General features: G+C 38.9%; 1 protein-coding gene across 1 annotated transcript in view; it reads left to right on the top strand.

The window, feature by feature from the left end:
* The window catches only part of CDH20 (cadherin 20), a 50,673-nt gene extending 33,356 nt beyond the window's left edge, over positions 1-17,317 (top strand). Inside the window, exons 7-11 of the mRNA XM_070942568.1 lie at positions 1,468-1,604; positions 6,876-6,997; positions 11,039-11,156; positions 15,095-15,346; positions 16,730-17,317. Coding sequence (XP_070798669.1) covers positions 1,468-1,604; positions 6,876-6,997; positions 11,039-11,156; positions 15,095-15,346; positions 16,730-17,229 — 1,129 coding nt within the window. The 3' untranslated portion in view covers positions 17,230-17,317. The remainder of the gene's footprint in view (positions 1-1,467; positions 1,605-6,875; positions 6,998-11,038; positions 11,157-15,094; positions 15,347-16,729) is intronic.
* Positions 17,318-24,988: the final 7,671 nt, after the last annotated feature.

The following is a 24,988-nucleotide window of genomic DNA, read 5'->3' as shown; positions in this document are numbered from 1 at the left end:
CATATATTCCTCCGAACCACAACTTAACCATTTCTGCTTTCAACACAATATACAATTAATAGTATCTCAATTATTACAATTCCCTAGTTAAATACAGCTTTTTTTCCTTTGTGTTTTAAAATCTTGAAGTCTCCTCCTAAATTTCCCATTGTTTGCAGTTTTTCACCTACCTTTTTTGGGGAGGAAAAATAAAAATAAAAATAAATCTCTCTCTGCCTCATTTTGTCACGCTGCACCAAAGACCCTGGTTTCGTTTTCGTTTCTGAAGCTTAGCTAGGGGAAAAAAAACCTGCTTTACACTGATTGCCTGTAGGGCGGCCCTTTGAAGCCCCGGGCAAGAGTTTAAACAGTTTTTTTTTCTTCTAGCCATCAGCTGGGGCTCAAGAAAAATCGGGACTTTTTTTAAACGCCGCGGGACGCGGGACAAATTGCTCAAAAGCGGGACTGTCCCGCCAAAAGCGGGACGTCTGGTCACCTTAATGTAACAGCTATTTTATGCATCTTGATTCTGAAATATGGTCAGAGGAGTTTGTTAGGGAATGGACTTTTATGTTTTACACTTTTAATGAAAACTTAAATGACCGCTTTTTGAGTACACTGTAGAATTTGGTTTTGGTATCAGCAGATGCACTGATGGCTATTCGTGCACAACTGTATGATTTTGAAACTGCAACCCTATGCAGACTCTTAACTGAAACTATGTCATACTGAAACTATCGGTGCTTATTTTGTAGAAACATTGTGGAATTGTATTGCATGAATAAGATTTTACTTTTACTGCCCTGAGTAAATTCATGAATATTTAGAAGCAAGTCCCACTGTGATTGGTGTGGTTACTTCATTAGCATGTTTGCATACTGTACTAAATAATGCTTTTTTTCTGCCCTAGACACACTATGAATATTAACTGCTTTTCATGTCTCCAAAGGTCAATTACCAAACAAAGAAAGATATCTAATTCTTCCTAATGTTACCAACTGCTAATTCTGCTCATCTTAATTGTTTTCCATTGTCCTAAATTCTAAAAAAAAAAGAGCAATGCCTCTTATTCTTTCATAAAGAGAGTCTAAGAAATAGTCAATAATTTTATATTTCTTAATTTAATATGGATGTTAACTTTTTTACCCTTTTTAAAATTTAATAACTAGAATTAAACACTTTTCCTTCTTTAGTGCAACCAGCAAAGCACATATATGTCTTTCTTTGCTAAAGGAGATGAAAAAGTAGAATCTAAAGTGAACTAGCCTAATTTCTTCTACTCCTACTGCACAAGTCAATGTTAAAAGATTTTTCAGGAATTAGGTGATTGAGCCAGTAAACTACGCATATAAATTAGCATCTGAACTGAATTACTGTTAAGTCCACAGAGCTAAAAAAAAAAAAATGTGATGAAACTGAATTACACCTCAATTTGTAATGGCATGTTCTAACTACAACATATTTTTTTTTAAATGTGAACTTCTACAGATACTCCATTGATCGAAGCAGTGATCCTGGACGCTTCTTTTATGTGGACATTATAACAGGTGCTCTGATGACTGCAAGACCTCTGGATCGGGAAGACATTTCATGGCACAATATCAGTGTGTTAGGTGTAGAAATGAGTAAGGCAATCAAATTATTATTTATTTAAATTTATTGCCCGCCCCCAACTCCAAAGGACTCTGTGTCTGCGTGTGTCTGTGTGTGTATTTCTGTTTAGCAAGGCTATATCACTGTATATCACTGGAGGCTTTCAAGAAGGGAAATGGTACAGACTCTCCTGATCAAGCAGGGGGTTGTACTAGATGACTTCCAAAGTCCCTTCCAACTGTATGTTTTAAGGCATAGGTGTCAAACTGTTGTGGCCCGCCAGCAGAGATGGCTGCAGACTCAGACAGTGAGGAGGTTGGGGAGGAACACGAGCCAGTCCTGGAGTCTGATGAATGCTCTGAGTCAGAGGCAGAGATGGGGCCAGGGCCGGCTGACAGTTATCAGCTACCTTCTGAGTCAGAGATAAGTGGGGCTCAGGGGTGGGTTCTAAAATTTTTTCCAACGGTTCTGTTGGCATGGCTTATTTTGTGGGTGTGGTTTGATGGTCATGTGACAATTCTTTAGGATTTAGCAGAGGTACTGGTCTACCAGGCTTTTAACTGCTTGCAGAGCTGTACCGGTCTACACATTTGTTCTTGGAACGTTCCAGTCTACCCATTTGTTTTTGGAGGCACCGGTATACCCATTTGTTTTTGGAGGTACTGGTCTACCCATTTATTTTTGAAGGCACCGGTCTACCCATTTGTTTTTGGAGCATTCTACCTATTTGTTTTTCAAGCGCACTGGTCTACCACTAGACTGCCTTTTAACACTGATCAGCTGTAGGGCGGCCCTTTGAAGCCCTGTGGCAAGAGTTTAAACAGTTTTTTTCCTTCTAGTCGATCAGCTGGGACTTGGGAGGCAGCGAATAGATTGGGGGCAGGGCCAAATAAAAGGTAAGAATAACGCAGGGGGAGAGGAGGGCCCAGCTCCCGAACAAAGAGAACCGGTTCAGTGATGTCATATCATCACCGCTACTGGCTCGGCCAAACCGGGAGGAACCCACCACTGGTGGGGCTGAAGAACAGCTGGAGCCTGTTCCCGATGTGCGCATGTGCAGAGCTGCCAGGAGAAGGGAACAGTTAAGGAACAAGGGCCGACTCAGGAGTAAAGGCACAGGTGGACAGTGAATGGGCCCTCCCATAGGGAATAAAGAGGAGCGAAAGGGGAATGGAAATTGCAGGAGTTCATTTCATTAATATGAAGATCTATTCGTGACTCTCAGAGACTCCTTGCCAAGTATTTTCTTGTACAGCATTGCGTTGGAAGATATCAGCCTGGCAGCTCTCCAAGCTTGATAAGGTCTGTGGTTGTAAATTCACCCTTGAAAGACTGTTTGCTGGGACTTTGCTGGATGTGAATGAGAGAAATTCACATTAGCTTAATAAAAAGGGGTTTTGTCGAGACAAGGAGTCTACTTCATGCTTTTGTGAAGCCTAGGTCAGAACACAAACTGGCAGCATCACATGATGTATTGTGACATTTTTCCTCTTCGCGGAGCTGGGGTGGGCGTGGCCTGCACGTGACACATCCAGCCAATGGGGCCACTAGTTTGACACTCCTATTCTAAGGTTATACAAATTCTTTACCTTTCTGGAAGGAAAACAAGTATGTTTATGCTCATAGTAGAAGAAAGAAAAGAAACAAGGAAAAACAGAATCATTTTTTAAAAAAATTGATTTATATGCCGCCCTTCTCCGAAGACTCAGGGCGGCTTACAATGCGTTAAGCAATAGCCTTCATACTTTTATATATTTTATACAAAGTCAGCTTATTGCCCCCACAATCTGGGTCCTCATTTTACCTACCTTAGAAAAGATGGAAGGCTGATGAGCCTGGTGAGATTTGAACTTGCAGTAATTGCAGGCAGCTGATGTTAATAACAGTGCTTTAGTCTGCTGCGCTACCAGGGCTCTTGTACCATTTCCCTTTTGCATTTCTAAAGAAAGCTCCAATGTACATATGTTCACTACAACATAACACCAACAAGTCTGAACAGCACCATATTTGAGCCATGTCTCTGGGATACAGCTTTGATCTTCTTCACAGCTATTCAGTAACACAGTCATCCTTATCTGTTCCAGTATTAAAGTAGCAGCGCTTCAATTTTGTTTTCCTCCCTAATTCCAAACTTTGTCCAAGGGCAATGTCAAGATATAGAAAATCTGTTAGGCTTTGTCACACATTATCCTAGAGAAAAGTCACTAGCAATGATACAACTGGGAAAGTAGCAATGCAGGCAGAAGAGGGATCAACAAAGGAGACATCGCATATTATACCAAGCAGGAATGCATAGTACTTCCATTCAGCAGTGATGAAAGCCAAGCTTCAGGCTTGTATCTGCCAACTCCTGTTCTCTTTCCCCTGGAGTGTCCTTGCCTCCCTAAAGCACAGTGAAAAGATATATTTGAGCTAACCTTAACTACAGTTAACCTGGGCTCAGTGGTGAAATCCAAATTTTTTTACTACTGGTTCTGTGGACGTGGCTTGGTGGGGGTCCTTGGTGGGAAGGATACTGCAAAATCCCCATTCCCTCCCCACTCCTGGGGGAAGGATACTGCAAAATCTCCATTCCCACCAGGGCTGGGTTCTACTTACCTTTACTACCGGTTTGCAATGGGGCCGTGTGCAAGCGCAGACGCTTCTGCACATGCACAGAAGCATTTTGATGATGTCGGGGTCGGTGGGCGGAGCCTCCTGCTAGTTTTACTACCTGTCCTATAGAACCAGTGCGAACCGGGGGCAACCCACCACTGATTCCTACCCCACTCCAGGGGAAGCATACTGCAAAATTCCCATTCCCTCCCCACTCCTGGGGGAAGGATATTGCAAAATGTCCATTCCCACCCCACTCTGGGGCCAGCCAAAGGTGGTATTTGCTGGTTCTCCGAACTACTCAAAATTTCCGCTATTTGTTCTCCAAACTACTCAAAATTTCCGCTACAGGTTCTCCAAAACCTGTCAGAACTGCTAGATTTCACCCCTGCCTGGGCTCCATTTGATCAGGATTTAAAACCAGCCTCCCAATTCCATCTTTTGATCATTCAACTGCAATTAAAAAGCCAGTGCATATTTATAAAACCCATGTGTGTGTATATGCAAATAATGAAGTTAGAATTTAATCTGTATACCCCTGGGAGCAGTATGAAGTATGGTTACTCATATAGTTAACATTCAAGGGAATTATGGTGTACGGAAGATTTTGACGTTTGTCTGAAATACAGTTCAGATAAGAGCTACCTATACATCAGGGGTGAAATGCTCCCGGTTTGGTCCGGATCGCCCGATCCGGTAGCAATGGCGGCAGGTGGTTTGGAGAACCGGTAGCAAAAATCCCTGCCCCCCGCCCCCATGCCCAGCTGAGCTGCACAATCATCAGAGCCTTTTTTTAACTTTTAAAAGCATTTTTTCTACAACCTCTTCAGCTGAAAAAATGCTTTTAAAAGTTAAAAAAAAAACCTCTGATGATCATGCGGCTCAGCTGGGATCGTCAGAGGCTTTTAAAAGCATTTTTTTCTGCAACCTCTTGAGGTTATAGAAAAAATGCTTTTAAAAGTAAAAAAAAAAAACTTGGCCACGACCACCCAGTCACATTACCCACCACCACCAAGCCACGCCCACAGAACCGGTAATAACAAATTTTACATTTCACCACTGCTATACAGTCTCTCTCCAAGAACTATTAGCTGCAGAACAGGGGCTCTAAATATTACAAAGTTTATCATAGTAGAAAAAAAATATCAAAGAAGATTAGTTGACTCAGGGGATTGCTAATAAATTCAACCTCTGATTGAAAAACTCTTTGAGCAAACAATTGTTTGTTTTAATTGTCCTACAAAGTGCTTTTAAAAATAAATAATAAATAAACCTAATTTGGGACAGAAAAAGCTACTTGCTAGGATCTCAGATACTTTCCAAAGTTTTGGTTCATTTCTGCTTTAGAATTAGAGCAATATTTCTGAAAACATTTCTCTCATGAGTGGAATTGGATTTCAAATCAAATCACCAAATTAAAACAACTTACTCTGAGCTTAGTTCTCATTTTGCTATACTGTGGAATTCACTGTCAAACATGATATCACTATGCTGTGAGTTGTACAACTGCTCCCCAGCTTAGTACTAGTGATTTAACAGCTGATACCATCCTCAGTGGACACAGAAAATGTCATTAAAATATGGATGCTTTAGTTCCTGCTGATTTATTGCCTACTTAAGCATCCCATGAGATACCATCACATTTTGAGAAGGAAAATTATTATATGATCTTATTACTTCACATGGTGAATATTGTGTAGAAAAAAAATCCCACCGTTAAGATACTTAGGCTGTTAAAACTCTATAGTATTATCTTTTTGTTTACAAAAAGCTGATGATAAGCTTCTGGCCAGCAAGGATTGTGTTGAAGTATCCCATTTAGATATTAACACCTTCATGTGGAAAATATATAGTAAACTATTTTAATTTGTACAATTCAAGAAAAATATTTAAACTATTTTGACATCAAATTAGTACCCCACATAGAAGTAATAGGTTTGAAAAGTTGCAATTCTTCTAATTTATTATTATTATGATTGGTTGCATAGCCAGCTAAATGTTTAGACTTGGCTTTTTTATCCACCTATTGAGTCCTTCCCAAGGATCTGTCATTAATATTGTTAATGTATTGGTCACCCAACTCCAGTTATTATTCTGTTTATGTAGCTTTTCCAAATACTGCATGCTTTCTTGGATACTACATTCCAAAAGGCAAGTTTCTTTGTGCATATTTGTGCAGTTGAAACTGATGAGTATTAGGAATGGATCATTCCTACTAATCTGGGTTATGTAAAATCCTTGTTGATAAATTCTACCACTTGTTCCCATTGTGAATATGACTACCACTACCCTGCACAGTCGTATTATCACAAGGGCAAATCACAAACTGCCCAACATATACACTATAAAGTTATATTAGTTTTAGAATAAAAGTTTTTTTTAAAAAAAAAAATCTAAAAATATTTGAAATAGCACATATGTGATAGTTGTTCATGACTCTAGGGGGCGGTGCTCATCTCCGTTTCAAAGTCGAAGAGTGGAGTCCAGAAGAGTGGAGGCCATCTTCACCTCTGGAAGCAACATGTTGCGTAAATCAGGGGCGACAGAGAAAGCTGTCTTAGATACCACCAGTCAAAAGTCTTAATATAGTAAAATACTATCTACTATATCTGGGCAGTGCATTCTCCAGAGATCTTTCATGCAATTCAGGATTAATTTATGCTCAGGCAGAACACCTCTGATATTCATTCACTCTTATCTCCTTTCAGATAATCCTTCACAAGTTGGCAGTGTTTCAGTAACCATAAGAGTCCTGGATGTAAATGACAACGTACCAGAATTTCCCAGGTTCTATGAGGCATTTGTCTGTGAAAATGCAAAAGTTGGACAGGTGAGAAGCTGAAACAGTATTTTATATTTAAAACTGGTAACATTGTCTATGACCTTTATCCCCAACCTAATATTGTATAGAAATGAGCTGCATTATCAGAAACTTCTGAAGTAGATTTCAAAGGGTACAGTAGCTCATAAAATGCAAGCAGTGGTGAAATCCAAATTTTTTTAATACCGGTTCTGTGGGTGTTGCTTGGTGGGCATGGCTTGGTGGACATGGCAGGGGAAGGATATTGCAAAATCTCCATTCCCACCCCACTCTGGGGCCAGCCAGAGGTGATATTTGCCCGTTCCCCAAACTACTCAAAATTTCCACTACCGGTTCTCCGAACTGCTCAAAATTTCCGCTACCGGTTCTCCAGAACCTGTCAGAACCTGCTGGATTTCACCCCTGAGTGCAAGGAATGAGAATATTGCTAAGCATGAGCGCAAGTTTGTCCCTTTCCATTACAATTTCAGTAGAATATAATACTATGTAATTTAGTATTTAATTATCTAATTTAAATATTAAATTAAATCCACTGCAATATTTAAAAGGGCAGCAAAGCAGCAGTAAAATTAATTTCTTATTATATCCTCCAAACTGTGGCAAAGGAAGCAGAAATGTTAAAATATATGTTTTATAGCTAGGATACACAAAAAAGGGAGGAAGAATCTGGATAAAACACACGCAATAGATATGTAAAAGTAACGCTGCCTTTAAATAGATTTACATCTTGTTTGAAAGAAATCATATTGATCAGTCTTTCCATGGTCTCAATGAAGAGACATTTCTAAAGGTTGAGTAGATACATTTTGTTAAAGGATTTTAAATCTAGGGCAGCTATTTCTTTCCAATAGCATATTATCGTCAAGCTGCAGACTAAATGTGACAGATGTTTAGGAGTTTTGGATCCTTGCTAAACACCTGACCTGTCCTCTAACCCAGGTGTGTCAAACTCAAGGCCCACGGGCCAATTCCGGCCTGTGGAGTGCTTAGATCTGGCCTGAGGGCCACCCTGGAAACAAGGACTGGCCCGTGTGCAGCCTTCCCGGGCTCCATTTTCATCTGGGGCAGCCTCCTGCAGCCAGTGAAAATGGAGCTTGAGCTGCCACAGGCACCCCTACATGAGTGACGTCGAGCTGGCCATGCCCACCCTGGCCACACCCACCCCAAGGTCAAACGCAACCCTCATGCGGCCCTCAATGAAAGTGAGTTTGACACCCCTGCTCTAAACCAACGTTGGTTTTGTAGTCCTAGTTGTCCTAGGTTTTTGTCCTATTTCAGGAGACGAGGGAATCAGTGGGATGTAAGTGGTCTTTTTTCTTGTTTTTAGTGCTTTTTATCATGAATCACCCAGAGTCATTCGCTATTCGGTGGTATGTAGATTAATAAAATATATGAATAAACAATTCTAAAGTTTTCACATACACACCTGAAATATCAATGCGGAAGTAATATGCATTATTAACATTATAATTAAATAATATAAATATTATTTCCCATAAATTCATGGGATTTTTCAGCTATCTGTTTATATCAATTTGATAATGCCAGCAAGATTATTATATGCACAAAGATGAAATTCCCACAATGGAAGAATGAACTGTAAATGTGTCAGAACTAGCAGAAATAACAATACTGACATTTTAATCAGGCAGAAAACAATAAGTACTTTTTTAAAAGACTGGCACCTTTTTGTGGATTATTACTAAAAGAACAAACAATTAAATGATTTATGGATTTAATGATTGAAACAGATGAGAAATAAATAAAGGTTTAAAAGAATTTGTGGAAGAGCTAAGAGAGAGGAGAGATAATAGAATTGTTGATATCTATTGAAGTGAAGTTGCTTTTTTCTTTTCTTGCAATTCTTTCTTCTTCTTTCCTTGTTTTGATCTTTTTTGTCTTTACCTTTAGATTTGCTTTACATTTTACCTAATATTAATATAAATATATACATCGAAATATAAAAATATGTATTTATATACGTTTAAAATATTTAAATCAATAAATGAGCCTATATTCAAGGCATTTTCAATATTTTAGGAATAATTATTCCAATAATTATTATAACCCCTTTTTTAAAAAATTGTAGGTCTAATTGGAAGTATTGTGAGAAGTATGTCAAGCTAAATTGATTAGAGAAAAGATAATATTGACATTTACAATGGTTAAAAAAGTATATTGTTGCTGTAATACATTTGTGTGTCTTCCCAAATAGATTTCAGAAGAAAAGTGTATTCTGTGCATGTAATCAAAATTTACTTGAAAGGATATTGGATTTTACTTGAAATTACTTGGGATTTAGAATAAACATATTGAAATCAATGTATCCCAAATAATTGATGTCCCATTTTTAATGCCTTCTCTAAGCATAATTAATCTGCATTCAACCTATTTGATTGTGGCTTATTAGTCAAGAATTGATTTTCATTGGGCCTAATCTTATCTTCACTAACTGGAAGCTTCTTCCCAAGGTATAGAGACAGAGCGAGAGAGACAGATTTAAAAGACTTGTATGACCCCCCATCTTATTTGTTACAAGTTCAAGGGGCTCACAAAACAGTAATAAAAACCCAAAGAATGAATCACCAGTTGGATCTAATCACATGCCATGTTCCTGGAAGCCTTGACCAACCACAAGGGTCCAAAACACAGGTGGCAGAGCTCACAGCAGCAAGGACCCGGTCCATTTCCTCAAATTCAACAGTTCAAACTCTTCCCGCATGTTTTGGTCACTCACCAACTAGGGGTGACATGATAGCAGTGTTCCAATATTTCAGGGGCTGCCACAAAGAAGAGGAGTCAAGCTATTCTCTGAAGCATTTAAGGGTAGAACAAGAAGCAATGGGTGGAAACTAATCCAACCTAGCAACCTAGAACTAAGGAGAAATTTCCTGACAGAATAATTAATCAGTGGAACAACTTACCTCCAGAAGTTGTGAATGCTCCAACACTGGAAGTTTTTAAGAAGATATTGGCTATCCATTTGTCTGAAGTGGCGTAGGGTTTCCTGCCTAGGCAGGCAGGCAGTTGGACTACAAGACCTCCAAGGTCCCTTCCAACTCTGTTATTCTATTCTATTCTAATATTGCTTCATGTTTTGGAGCTCCTCAGTAAACCAAGGTGCTCTGCAACCAAAGAAAATCCATGCAGGCAAATTCCAGTTCAGGAGCCTTTCCACATGCTTGTTCCAAGCTGCAAAGTGTCCACTGAACCACATGTCAGAGCATGAGGGAAAAAACCCAGTTGTCTTCAAAAAGCGAGGGGGGGATGCCAATTAAATAGGATATCTATAGTACATAATAAAATAGGGTGACAATATAATAATGTAGAGTAGTGTAGTGTAACATAGTTTAGAAAAGTGTAAAGTATAATAAATACTCTTCCTAGACTTACTTACTTACTTACTTACTTACTTACTTACTTACTTACTTACTTACTTACTTACGTGAATCCCTAGTGCCACGTAATGGGATGACCTCCTGTTACTTGTCCCAGCTTCTGCCAACCTAGCAGTTTGAAAGCACGTAAAAAATGCAAGTAGAAAAATAGGAACCACCTTTGGTGGGAAGGTACTGTAACAGCGTTCCATGCGCCTTTGGTGTTTAGTCATGCCGGCCACATAACCACGGAGACGTCTTCGGACAGCGCTGGCTCTTCAGCTTTGAAACGGAGATGAGCACAGCACCCTAGAGTCGAGAACGACTAACACATATGTGCAAGGGGAACCTTTACCTTTACCTTTAGCCTTACTAGTGGATTTTCTTGCACAGATTATCTGTATACAAACCGTGTGCTCTTTCACTGAGGTATGGACCATACACATTTGTCCTTCTTACATGAAGCCAAACAACTCCTGAGGAAATTGTTTTTTTCTTAACCACTGATCCCTACAATATTTTTATTGCCGTCATAGCTCTCTGCTTCCTCTTCAACTACTACTTCCGTAGTATTTAAAAGTTACGTTTATTTTGCTTTCAGATTAATTCTTAAAACCGTTTTATCTCCACTTGAATTGTCATTAATCAATTGTTTTGTTCTTCTGTCCTACAGCTGATCCAGACAGTAAGTGCAGTGGACCAAGATGACCCCCAAGAGGGACAGCACTTCTACTACAGTTTGGCTCCGGAGACAGCAAATAACCCCAATTTTACTCTTAGGGACAATCAAGGTAATTGAACTAGGCATCAATTTGTTTGGCTAATTAATATCTTTGGAAGTAGGTTGAATTGCAGAAGCTCCATTTAAAACTGCTTCATGAGCCAGCCATTGCAAATAATAAATGACACCTGCTTCTTAAAAGCAGCCATGAAATAAATGTTTCATTTTGTTTTTTGGAAAATTACAAAGAATTTGCCTCGTATTTCTCAGGGCAGTGATATAGCCTTTTCTTTTGAGGAACAATAACGAAGTCGCTCAAATTAAATGGTTTTTATCGTTGTAGGTATTTTCAGTAATAAATTGATGATGAGACAGAGAGAAAGAGAGGTCCAAATGAATATTGTTTCATTTATTTTTCTTAATCCTGAGCTTTCTCTGGACTTTCCTCAAACACAGAAAAGGCCTATTATTTCAGATTTCCTTCCTTCAGTTGGTATGCAGATCCAAAGCAGAAAAGAGGCTTCAAAGAAAATGTGGGGAAATTTTCTGCATCTGGTAGTACCTCCTCCTTAATTAAGCCATTTTTTTATTTTTTGCTCTTGGCTTGCAAGGGAATTCTATACAGTGGTACCTCAGTACTTGTCATTAATTGATTCCGAGAGGCACAATGAGTAACAAACACAACGAGTACCAAACAAATTTTCCTATAAAGAATAATGTAGTACCTCACAAGGCAGCTGACATCAACAAGTTCTAGCTTGTACAATGAGTACAAACACAATGAATGCCAAGCAAATTTTTCTATAAAGAATAATGTAGTACCTCACATTATTGAGTACCGTTGAGTACTGAACAAATGATGAATACTGGGACAAAATGTTCATATCAAAATGTGCTGAGTTTCAAAGCAGTTGAATACCAAGGTGCCACTGCAGTCCTAGGAAAATATGGATTTGAATTTAACAGGTACAAATAAAGTGAAACAAGGCCATTATAACTTGTCAACACCTCCTTAATTTCTTCTTAATTCAATTGCTATTTTCTTAAAATTACACAAATGCTGCATGAGCCAAGAAAAAGTTTCATCTTCTTTTAGAGAAGTCAACCAGGTTTAACAAATATACTCATGTCCCTTTCAAAAGTACCTTTTCAGTTCACTTCCATTGCCTTCTCTTTCTTTTGGAATTCCAGTTTTCCCCCACATAGCATTTTTTTTTTTTTTTTGGCTTCTGAGCATGCTCAAGTTCCTTTTGCCTAGTTGTAGTTTCTACTTTTTTAATTATTATTATTATTTCCAAAAATATATTATGCAAAACAAGAGTTTTTCCTGAGCCTGGTGACACCTCCCCCTGTTCAGTGGATGATACACTTTTAACTCAATAAAACAGTTGAGGAAATGAATGAGCTATTAATGTAGAAAATGATATAAAAATAAGCAGCACTGTAGCATCACCTAATGGTGAACATTATTTCAACAGCTGAGAAGCAAGGAAAAAGTAAATTTTACAAAAAGGAGTTACTTGAAAATGTAGTAAAGTTTGCTTTGGGACACCTTACTCACAAAATCAGTTCCGTAATTTGAAAGTTGAGTTGGAATATTGTTTCAATTTAATTTAAAAAAAAAAAAAAAAACCTTTGCTTTATAAAATGGACTGATCGGTTTCCTAAATTTCTAACTTATCCACAACGGGCCTCAGCATGTAGTCAGGCAGTGATTATTCTGTGCGTGTTCAGGAAGACACATGCACAAAAATTACAGATTCTTTTCAGCCTACTCAGTTCAACCTGGAAAGGGTTTGGTAAAGGACATTGTCAGGTTCTAAAAGAGAGACACATTATGGTTCTTCCAAAGAGATTTCTTTATTGTTCCTCTCCTAAAGACAAAATCTGGCCAAACTAAAGCATGCTACCACTTCCACAAATCATATACTCTGGGGACTCTTAGGAAAGAGTCACCCTCACCTCTTATCTCTCACACAAATTATCTGAACCGAGTTGTCTTTTGCTCCTCTGGAATGCACTGCCTGCCTCCTGGGAATCCATAATACATTCCATCACAACATATTCCCATGTGCACCAGTGGTGGGTTTCAAAAATTTTTTACTACTGGTTCTATGGGTGTGGCTTGGTGGGCGTGGTGTGGCTTGGTGGGCGTGGCTTGGTGGGCCTGGCAGGGGAAGGATACTGTAAAATCTCCTTTCTCTCCCCACTCCAGGGGAAGGTTACTGCAAAATCCCCATTTCCTCCCGATCAGCTGGGACTCGGGAGGCAGAGAATAGATGGGGATAGGCCCAGTCAGAGGTGGTATTTACCGGTTCTCCGAACTACTCAAAATTTCGGCTACCGGTTCTCCAGAACTGGTCAGAACCTGTGAAACCCACCTCTGATGTGCACCCATAATTAGAAGTTCACATTTAGCTAACTTGGACTTATCTCAAAAAGCCAAGCAAGGGTTATTGGAAAACTTTTCAACATGGTGCCAAGAACATTTCATAGATGTTCTCCACCAGGAATAAAGAAAGCCCTATTTTTTCTAGCTCTTTTTTTTCCTACATACCTAATCCTTACTCAAAATGGTGCAAATCAATGTCAGATAAAGATACAGACATATTTTACTAGTTTAGTTACATTTAAATGGCAAAACGGGAATTTTTAGAAAGGTATAATTTTTCAAGAAATGAAGTGCCTTCTCACATCATCAGTCTATAGCAATGAAGTGCCCAGATTTATTATTTGGAAATTGTTGACAAGATTGCAAGATACTGCTTTGCATATTTGTAACTCCTATTTTCTTTCCTTAAACTTACAACTACTGATGAGCTTGAAAGAAGTCATCATTAAAAGATTTGTGATATAGGTTCATTTAATACTTGGAGCATTCTGCTGAAACAACATTCAGATATAAGACAGGAAGAAAGGGGGGAGATTTTCTCTTTTGCCTCTGTATTTCAGCTTCTTAATTAGGAATGACAAGAGAGGTTTGTTGTCAAAAAGCAGTTTTCAGGCACATCATTTTTTATCAGGCAGAAGAATAAAAAGTTCTGGATCTCCCTGTTGGTGCTATTGCTTTCAACATTCTTTCATTATTTTTAACAGGGGTCTCAGAATGATGGATATTCATATTAAGAAGGGATATAGTTAGTAGTGGGTTTCAATTTAGTTTGCTACTGGATTGCTTGCGCGCCCGCAACACTTCTGCGCAGAAGCGTCGGGTGGGTGGACATAGCCTCCCGCCGCTGCCGCTACCCATTTGCCCAATTCGGGCGAACTGGTAGCAACCCACACCGGATACAGCTTAGAATAAAATAAGACATTAAAATGTATTACAACATAGTTATCACAGCTAAAGTTCAATCTACCATGTTGGTTTATGAATCTAAAGCTCCCCAAAACTTCCAAATAGTTTCACTTACAAGAAAAGAGCACAGGATATTTAAACTGAAATTCTGAAATTTAATGCACTATGGTGCCTTAGGTATCTCTATTTCATTGGTTCTTTCTCTCCTTTCTTCTCCTCCTTCCTTCCTTCCTTTTCACTCCCCGCCATCTTTTGATTTGCTCTTTTCGTTCAATTTTGTTATGTGCAACTATGTTCATTGTCTGAAATACAAGTGAAATAATATATCTAAGGTCACAAACAAAATCACCTAGCTAGCAGGAGGCCATATCAATTGAGCAAATAAATAAAAGTTTCACAAGCAACAATAATAGCATCCACAGCATGGATATGAACAAGCCAGCTTCCAAAGACAGAGAACCATGTGTCACTGAAAGTCTACAGTAACTCACACACAATTGCATATTCCAAAAGTAGTTACGTTGCACCTGTAGATAAAAGTAAACATAATACTGTAAGTTTACAAAACTAACCCAAAAATCAGTTTTGTAATACTGTAGGTATATTTGATATTTTAGCATTATAATTAAGTATTGGCTTTTCTTTCTTCCTTCTTTCTTTCCTTCTTTTTCTTTCTTCCTTTCTTTCTTTCTCTTTCTCTTTCTCTTTAGACAATACAGCTTGGATTTTAACCAAGAGATCAGGATTTCGGCAACATGAGCAGAATACTTTTTATCTTCCCATCTTAATAGCTGATAATGGACGTCCTGTGCTAAGCAGTACTGGAACAGTAACCATTCATGTTTGCAGTTGTGATGAAAAGGGTCTTGTGATGTCCTGTAATGCAGAGGCCTACATACTCCCTGTCAGCCTGAGCAGAGGAGCTCTGATTGCCATTCTAGCTTGCATTTTTGTTTTGCTTGGTAAGTATACATACCAGTGGTGGGATTCAATTTTTGTTACTACCGGTTCTGTGGATGTGGCTTTGCTTGGTGGGCATGGCTTGGCAGGCTTGGCAGGAGAAGGATACTGTAAAATCTCCATTCCCTTCCCACTCCAGGGAAAGGTTACCTCAAAATCCCCATTTTTTCCCAAGGCAGAGAATAGATGGGGGCAGGGGGGGCAGTCAGAAGTGGTATTTACCAGTTCTCCGAACTACTCAAAATTTTCGCTACCAGTTCTCCAGAACTGGTCAGAACCTGCTGAATACCACCTCTGATACATACCATCTCACAAACAAATCTAATATTCTTCAGGCAAAATAAAGAAAGTGGCAAGATTTGTTGGGTTGTAATACTAATCACTGAAGTTAATCCTCGATTTACGACCACAATCAAGCCCAAAATTTAAGTGAGTTTTGCCCCATTTTACAGCTTTTATTGCCACCGTTGTTAAGTGAATTGGTGCAGTTGGCTCAGGACCTGGGTACTTGCGGGACCGCCTACTACCACCAATAGCCTCCCACCGGCCGGTACGCTCTCATAGAGAGGGGCTCCTCCGGGTGCCGTCGGCCGAACAATGTCTACTGGCAGCCCCCAGGGGGAGAGCCTTCTCTGTGGGGGCACCTACTATCTGGAACGAGCTCCCCCCGGAGATATGGAGGATCCCGGATCTGCGCACCTTCCACTGCGCTCTAAAGACCTTTTTATTTCACCAGGCGAGCCTGGCCTAACTTTCTCCCTCTTTTTAAACAATTTTTAATATTTTTTAGTGTTCTTAATATTCAAAGTTTAAATTTGTTTTAAATTGATTGGGGTTTTAATCTGTCTGGGCCAAACTATTTAATTCGATTTTATTTCTGCTTTTTAAATTTTGTATGTATGTATTTTATTGTTGGCTGTTCACCGCCCTGAGTCCTTCGGGAGTAGGGCGGTATATAAACCAAATAAAAGTAAAGTAAAGTAAAGTAAGTTGTTAACTTAGTAAGAAGGTTGTTAAGTGAATCTGGCTTCCCCATTGTCTTTGCTTGTCAGAAGGTCGCAAAAGGTGATTTCATGACCCCAGGACACTGCAACCGTCATAAATATGAGTCAGTTGCCAAGTACCTGAATTTTGATCATGTGATCATGGGGATGCTGTGGTGATCATAATCGGTCCTAAGTCACTTCTTTTGGTGGTGTTGTAACTTTGAACGGTCACTAAATAAACTGTTGTAAGTCAAGGATTACTTCTATAGCAGTAGAAATTTTGAGGGGGGGAAAGTAGACTTTTTTGATTACCATTACGTATAAAATATTTCCTATTGATTTGTCTTGGGTGAAGAAAAATTGCTGTCTAAATATTTCTATTTTGTTCATTACCTTTAGTTCTGGTGCTACTGATCTTATCCATGAAAAGACACCGGAAGCAGCCTTATATGCTTGATGAGGAAGAGAATATCCATGAGAACATTGTCCGATATGATGACGAAGGCGGAGGGGAAGAAGATACGGAAGCTTTTGATATTTCTGCCCTGTGGAATCCCAGAGAGGCCCAAGCTTTCATGAAGAACCGACAAGACATGATGCCAGAAATTGAAAGCCTCTCAAGATACGTTCCTCAGGCCTGCACGATGGACAGCAGTGTTCACAGCTATGTATTGGCCAAACTCTACGAAGCAGACATGGACCTCTGGGCACCTCCCTTTGATTCTCTCCAGACCTATATGTTTGAGGGCAATGGCTCAGTGGCTGAATCGCTCAGTTCCTTACAGTCTGTAACTACGGACTCTGAACAGAGCTATGACTATCTGACAGACTGGGGACCACGCTTTAGGAAGCTGGCGGAAATGTATGGCGCCACAGAGGGGAGTGGGACTCTTTGGTAACTGAAAAGGCCAAGTACTTGATACTCAAATGCCGCCATCTAAACTTGTACTCGTCTGATATGAGACATTGGTGGAATGGCCTCCTACAATAAGCAATATGATGCTTGAGGGAGAATGCAGAAGAGTTTGAATAAATCAAAGCACTCTCTGGATCAGCTTTATGAAATTATTTTAAGCTACATTTTTAAACGATGATAAACAGGAGAGAAAGATAGGGGGGAAGAATTTCATGGGATTTTTTTTTTTTTTAATTTTCTTTCAAAGACGACACATGAACATTTGGTTCCGGATTAGAATGACATTATTATCTTGCTGATTTAAGACACAAGCACGCACTCACCTCCATGGACCACTTATTAACTTTTTTACATCTGCGTGTAAAAATTTATACATTTCAATTCACATGGAATTGTGTGTAGAAAGCCATCTCCAGTAGAGGATTTCTTCCTCTTTGTTTATAAAAGAAAGGTTTGTCAAAGAATACAGGAAGACATTAATAAAACAGAAGATTTTTTCTTACCAGCAAGTCCTAATGAAGAAGCTAAAGAGCAAAAGATTTGAGTGAAGTGGATGGGAGAATGACTGACCCATGTGTCATATGCATTATTACTAATATCAAATTAATGTATGAGGAGACTCTCTCCTCAGCTTTTAAAAACTACGATTCAAAATCAAACCATAAAAATAATGCCTCCTTTCTGCACTGTAGATACTTCTTCCACGTGCCAAATGCAAGAATCAGATGTTACCAGTAAAAGCCAAATAAAGTTTTAATTTCATATCTACATGATGTTAGAGGGCCTTTCCCAAACTAGTCAAGATCAAACTGAGGGAAGTTTACACTGTAGGTGACCTACTTGAACCAATGCAGTATTATAGAGGAATAAAAGGATGTAATAAATATTCCATATATAAGTTTTGTATATTTGTTAATAATTTTGGTAATAAATATCATGTACTGTATGCAGTACCTTAGAACTCTTTTAATAAAATTTAAATTGAAGGAAAAGGAATCTGCAAATGATCTTTTGTCTGTTATAGCTAAAGAGCCCCTTGACCGAAGCCATTTCAATCCTGATCCATGTTTGTTTCCAGCTTGGTTTTCCCAGACACATACTTCCAAAATTTCTATCCCTACCACTACTTTGGCATACTGGCAACTGCAGTATCAGCACTATACAAAGTCATCCATGGTCTTAATATTCTGCTTCCCACAATTTCTAAACCAGTATCTGGTGAGACAAATAAATGTATCACTCAAAAAACAAAATACTTTTAAAAAAACGTACACCTCATTGAGATTCCATGACCTTTTATCAGTGGTGGGTTCCTCCCGGTTCGGCCTGGTTCGGCCAAGCCGGTAGCGGTGACAATGTGATGTCACCGAATCGGTTCTCATTGTCTGGGAGCTGAGCTCTCCCTCCCGCCCGCCCCCGCGTTATTCCTATCTTTATTTCTTCTTTTTTAGCCCAGCTGATAGGCGCGGCAAAGTGGATTGCTGCACCTCAGCTGGGCAGATACCTAACGCGCTTGTGCAGAGCGCAAGTTTGGCGCACATGCAAGCGAAGCGAGCATGGACGTGGCGATCACGCACGAAGCGCGTGCACGAGGAAAACCGGTAGTAATGCCGGTTGGAACCCCCCACTGCCTTTTTTCAACAGCAATCTATATTTGAGGTGGACCTTCCATGGCTCCTACTTCTATTACATCCTATTTTGGGGTGAATTGTGTGAAGACATAGCTCAGTAGAGACGGCTCTAATGCAGGAAATTTGAAGGAAGAAAAGAAGAGGATGACCAGCAATAAGGTGGATTCATTTAGCGATAGTGATGATGGAAGTCCTGAAAGACCAGGTTAAGGACAGATTTGCATGCAGAACATCTGTGTGGTTTCGAAGAGTTGTCAATGACTTGATGACACATTATCAATTCCATGCTGCTCTGAATTAATGTCATGTAAGGAACACATTCAATACTCTAAGGCAGCGGTCTCCAATCTTTCTGGCTGTGCAGACTGGCGGGGTGGTGGTGGAAAGGGGATAGTTCTGTGCGAGCGGTGGACGAGCATGCGCGCACACTCACACAGCTCCATTTGTGCAAGCAGGAGACACATGTGCTTGCCGCTCACATAAATGGAGCTGTGCATGCATGCGCTCACCCACCCATACCATGCGTAAGTGGAGCTGTGTATACATGCACACTCGCCGACTACTTCTGTGGCCCCTTTCTGAATGGGCCACAGCCAAGTAATGGGCCACGGCCTAGGGACCCCTGCTCTAAGACAACTGAATCAGGGATCTAGAACTGTGGATCACAATCCACTAGGGAAACTGGAGCAACTTAAAAGTAAGTTGCAAAATTTAATTCAACCTCTTCAGGGAATCCCTTCAAAATTCACTCCAATCTTTACTCCCTGCCTGATATACCCAAGCCAGAGTGGGTATGCTTGGCCAAAATTGGAGTGAGTTTTGGCAATGCTCTGACTTTACCTGCACAAGCCCACACCAAACAGAATTCAACAATAATATTTTCTTTTCCTATCAAAAGTGTTCATTTTTGTGCTTCGGTAAACCTCAAAGTTTATTACCTGAATATGATACTTGACGATTTTTAAAAACATGTAAATGAATTTATTTCACTTTTTTCCAATTATATTCTATATTCTTACCAATTAAGAAATATTATTTTAAAAATGAGAATAGGTGATGCTCCAAGTAACATCAACCTATAATTCAGCAGATATTTTAAAAAGTTTCATTTGAATTATTTGTATCTCAAACAGGGAGAGACAGAATATTTAAAATAGACTATATAAAGGGGTGGGGAATGATGGTCCTTTTATGACTTGTGGACTTCAACTCCCAGAATTAAATCTGGCTCAGGAATTATGAGAGTTGAAGTCCACAAGTCATAAAGGGGCCAACATTCCCCATCTCTGCTATTTATTAGCCTGAACTAAATTTCCAACTGCTCCCCGATGTTATTATTATTGGTACGTTTAGTGCTGTAATTTTAAAAATAACAACAAAGTAAGCAAAGAGACCCAATGGAGCATTTCATTTTTCTGGAGTACAGATGGTCTTCGATTTATGACCACATTTCTCTTGCTAAGTGAGACCGTTGTTAAGTGAGTTTTGCCCCATTTCATGATCTTTCTTGCCTCGGTTGTTAAGTGAATCACTGCAGTTGATAAGTTAGTAATGCAGTTGTTAAGTGAATCTGTCTTCCCCATTGACTTTACTTGTCAGAAGGTCACCAAAGGTGATAACATGACCCTAGGACAGTGCAACCGTCACAAATATGAGCCAGTTGCCAAGTGTCTGAATTTTGATCACAATTCCATGGGGATGCTGCATTGGTCTCAACTGTGAAAAACAGTCTCCTACAATTTCATGTTGTTCCGAGTAGACTTCTTTAAGGAGGTTATCTATGGTTCACTCCAATTAGTTCTGTTCCCAGAACCTGCGGAAGAAGAGAAAAGTTGCACCCTACACAATCACAATTGAATACAATCACTATTCAAAACTGCACGGCAGTTACTGGTGTTTTCCATAACGATCTTGCTTCAGTAGCTATTTTTGCTATACTAATAAGATTGAATAATTTTTTAAAAAAAGATTTCTTCCGCATCAAACATAGGACTGTTTAAGTCCTTAAGAAGCAAATCTCTCTGTACGGTCTCAATTTTTGGAGAATAGTTCAGAGCTAATTTCATATTTTTTTTCTTATTTCTTTAATCCAACAGCATATATTTTTACAACTACTTCGTGAAGTATGTCAAAATGAGAAATTACTGAGGGAGATTTATAATTTGATCCTAGGTTTATTTAAACTGTTCCCAGTTTACGTTCAAAATTAGATTCTTAAAGCAAGTTTATGATCCTAATTAACAGACTTAACAAACAATTCAAGTTTCATTTTGGGCCCAAAAAAATTCTGGATTTAAGCGATTTGAGTCATTCTTGGACAAAATGTGGCTATCAAATAATTACTGCTCCCTTCTGTGATCAACAGTTATTGCCCCACTTATCTAAATGAAAAAGTTTCTTAGTGAAACTTATAAGGCTTATGATCTTACTTCGGCTTTCTTTTTACAGACGGTCGTAAATTTAAGGATTGGTCAAAAAGTTACCTTTGCACCACTGTTTTAACTGCTAACACTTGCTAAACAAGGCAGTCACGAAACAGGACAGTCACGAAACACGTCACGAAACCTACCCAAACATTAATTGTGCAGTAGGAGTACTTCAGCATCCCATGCCTGTAAGAGACACACTCTGTGGAAAAATGGGATACAGTCTTCTTTCTTGTGGTACACAAAAATACGCCATCTTTCAAGAACTGGTGAAGCTACTGCTTTTTATTCTCAAGTTCATGACTTAGCATCTACAGCCTAACCAGATTCTTTGTCTTTTAACTGCTTCTTGTTTTAATTATTATTATTATCATCCTTGGTTTCCTCTTGGCCTTGGCTTATTTTATGTATTGAAACCTACCATGAGATTCATAAGAGTATGGAGAGGTGATAAACATCTTAAATAAATCAATGGACAAAATGGCTGGACCTTATTTTGGAATCACAGACTCCTATACAAAAGGTTGAGTTTGGGACCTTTTATAAATGCCTGAATTTTTATTTTTGCTGAAGTACATTGCCACCCAGTGGTAAAATCTTATACTTTCCCAAGAATATATATTTTTATAATTGTGTGCCTTAAGAGGTTTATGCCATAGTACCAGTGGTGGGATTCAAGTAATTTAACAACCGGTTCTCTGCCCTAATGATTTCTTCCAACAACCAGTTCATCAAACTGCTCAGAAAGTTAACAACCGGTTCTCCCAAAGTGGTGCGAACTGGCTGAATCCCACCACTGCATAGTACCCAGGAAGGATTGGAAAAGGAAAGCCATCCGTGACATACTTTATCAAGACATAGCTTAATGAAACAGGAACGGTATAAAACATTGGTTTCCTATCACTGTTATAAACATTTGTACTGAATGATATGCCGAGTAATCCTATGCTTTTATGTTTATAACATTTTATATAATTTATAATATTTAACTTGCAGATAGTAAGGACAGAACATTATTCCAATGGAGACATTCATTAATCATTGTGTTCTTCATTCTGATAGCCTTACATTCATTCTGTAGCATTTCTGCATCCATTTTGCTAATGAAACAAAAATGCCAATTTCTTTGTATTGCCACATTTTTTATTTTGCTTTCGTCTGTATTTGGCTGTATTTGTCCAAAAATTTTTCCAAACATTATTTCCTGAATATAAATTCCACATGTTTTCTCCCCTATATCTATATAGATGATTATAACCTTTTTGAGATGCAAGCTGCATTACAAAATTTTGGAAAATATTATCTATCTTTCATTCCCCAAAGTCTATTCTTAATCACCAAATGGTATCTTTTCCAAATTTTGGAAAGCAGCTTGCATCACTTGGAAAAGATACCTTTTGGTGATTAAGAATAGATTTTGGGGAATGAAAGATAGATAATATCGTCAATTAAATGAGATTAAACAAATAAGACCATTATGGGTGTCACATAATTTCCTACACACTGAGATGGATAAAAATATTTACTGCAATCAACTAACTTTAATATTGTGATTACTAACCTAACTATCATAAAATTTGGATTCATTAGGATTCCATCCGAAATTTAATCCAGATTTGTGACCGTATGGAGAAAAATTGAGGCTAAAAAACAGATTTTCATAATGAATTGCAACTGTTTGTAGCGTATATGGGCTGTACTCAAAAAAGGAAGCAGAAAAAAATATTTACAGTAATTCCATTCAAATGAAATTAAAACTAAATGGAAATTCCAGAAGGTGGCAGCATCTACCTGACATTGGCTGAGCTCAAACGCTAAATGGGGTTGACTCTGGTTAGTATTGGATGGAGAACATTCCGGTGCCTGTGGACACAACTGGGGAGTTATCAATATCCTGCAAAAAGACATGATAAACCACTCCTTTTGCCAACAAAAATTATATCTGTATTAGCATGCAGTCCCCAGGAATCAAGAGCATCTTTACTTTTTAAAACTAAATATAATTGTAAAATTAAATATAATAATTTAATGAATCACTTAATATTAAATAAATTCAACTATGAATGAGGGACTTTGACAGGCAAACTTGGAGTATATGAAAAGGCTGTGTAGTAGGGGTGAAATCCAGCAGGTTCTGACAGGTTCTGGAGAACCGATAGTGGAAATTTTGAGTAGTTCAGAGAACCGCTAGCGGAAATTCCCCCCCCCCCCGGAGTGGGGTGGGAATGGAAATCCTTCCCCCAGAAGTGGGGAGGGAATGGGAATTTTGCAGTATCCTTCCCCTGTCACCCCCACCAAGCCACACCATGCCCACCAAGCCATACCCACAGAACCGGTAGTTAAAAAAATTGGATTTCACCACTGCTGTGTAGGAAGCCTCACCCCCCAAGAGAATGAAATGTTTTGGAGGATATTAAAAGAGACAGAATATTATATTTCCCAAAAGGAGAAATGGAGAAAAAAAATCTTAACAAAGGCAGAAAGCAATTCCAACAACCTTCAGCAGATACCTGAACGTCTTTTAGCGGTGGATATTTTGTGCTGATTAAGAAAGACTAGGCCAATCTATTCACAATCAAAACACCTTCAACTCCAGTTGATGGAATTAAGAATTTGTATCCCCCCACCCCCCAATTTCTAAGGATAGGACATGACCATTTAGGACATAATAGGATTAACCCACCACCATTGAAATAGCAAAAGACACAAAAGCCCCTTCATTGCACAATCCCAAGAACAGTTCAAACTTCAAAGTCACAGCAACCTATAAAGATCGATCCACTAATTCAGCCATTTTGTCAGCTGTCCCAGAACTACATGCTGTTGTTGGTTCTGCTCATCAATAAATAGAGTCCCTCTTTCCAATCAGCCTCCATTTTATTTTCAGTGCCTTTCCCCCGGCTTGGAACCAGGCCAGATTTTTCTTCCTACCTACTACTGCATATGCCTGGGACTTTAAGTTATGGATCCATGTTCAGTTTCATGCATCTTGATGTTTCTTGCATCTTGAAGTTTCTTGCATCTTGAAGAGTTGGAAAATGACACTTTTCTGAAATTCTGGAGAAGCATTATCAGTGTACACACATAAGGTGGGTCAACAATAGTCTGTCTTGGGGTACTTTCAGACATCTCAAAGCCACTTGCAAAGGGGAATTGATTCACATAATATTCAGTCGATACCATTGCTGAATGTATGTGATCATACTGGGACATTTTTTTCACCTGCTCAAGTCATACTGATTGATTGATTGATTGATTGATTGATTGATTGATTGATTGATTGAAGGCAAGGAACTACTATTTGCCCCAGGCTGTGGCTAGGCTTTTATTCAGATCTCAGTCACCAGCCAATAACTAAGCATTGTACTACTCACCTGCTAGCAGGGAAGGGCACATTCTGATTATCTGTTGATTCTCTACAAGCACTGCAGATTAACATTATTTATATCCTAGCAACCTTAAAAGTCAGACCAAATCACTTAGGGCTGCCTGCTTTGTTTCAAATTGGAATCAAAATTAAACAACAGAAAGCCATCTAATCTGACAGTGCTTTTAGTGTTACCTTAGATATAATAGGTATATTATGTTGAGAAGGAAAGGATAAAGAAGTACATGGTAGTACCACCTCTGCCTCTGTAAATATAAAACATGCAAAATAAATAAGTTGTTCTTTTCAGTCTTTTCA

The sequence above is a fragment of the Pituophis catenifer genome, unplaced genomic scaffold (genome assembly GCF_029215685.1).
Source record: "Pituophis catenifer annectens isolate HBS135680 unplaced genomic scaffold, rPitCat1.0.hap2 SCAF_3, whole genome shotgun sequence".
Taxonomy (NCBI): Eukaryota; Metazoa; Chordata; class Lepidosauria; order Squamata; family Colubridae; genus Pituophis; species Pituophis catenifer.
The sequence above is the reverse complement of the archived record's forward strand: the minus strand, read 5'-3'. Positions and strand labels throughout refer to the sequence as shown.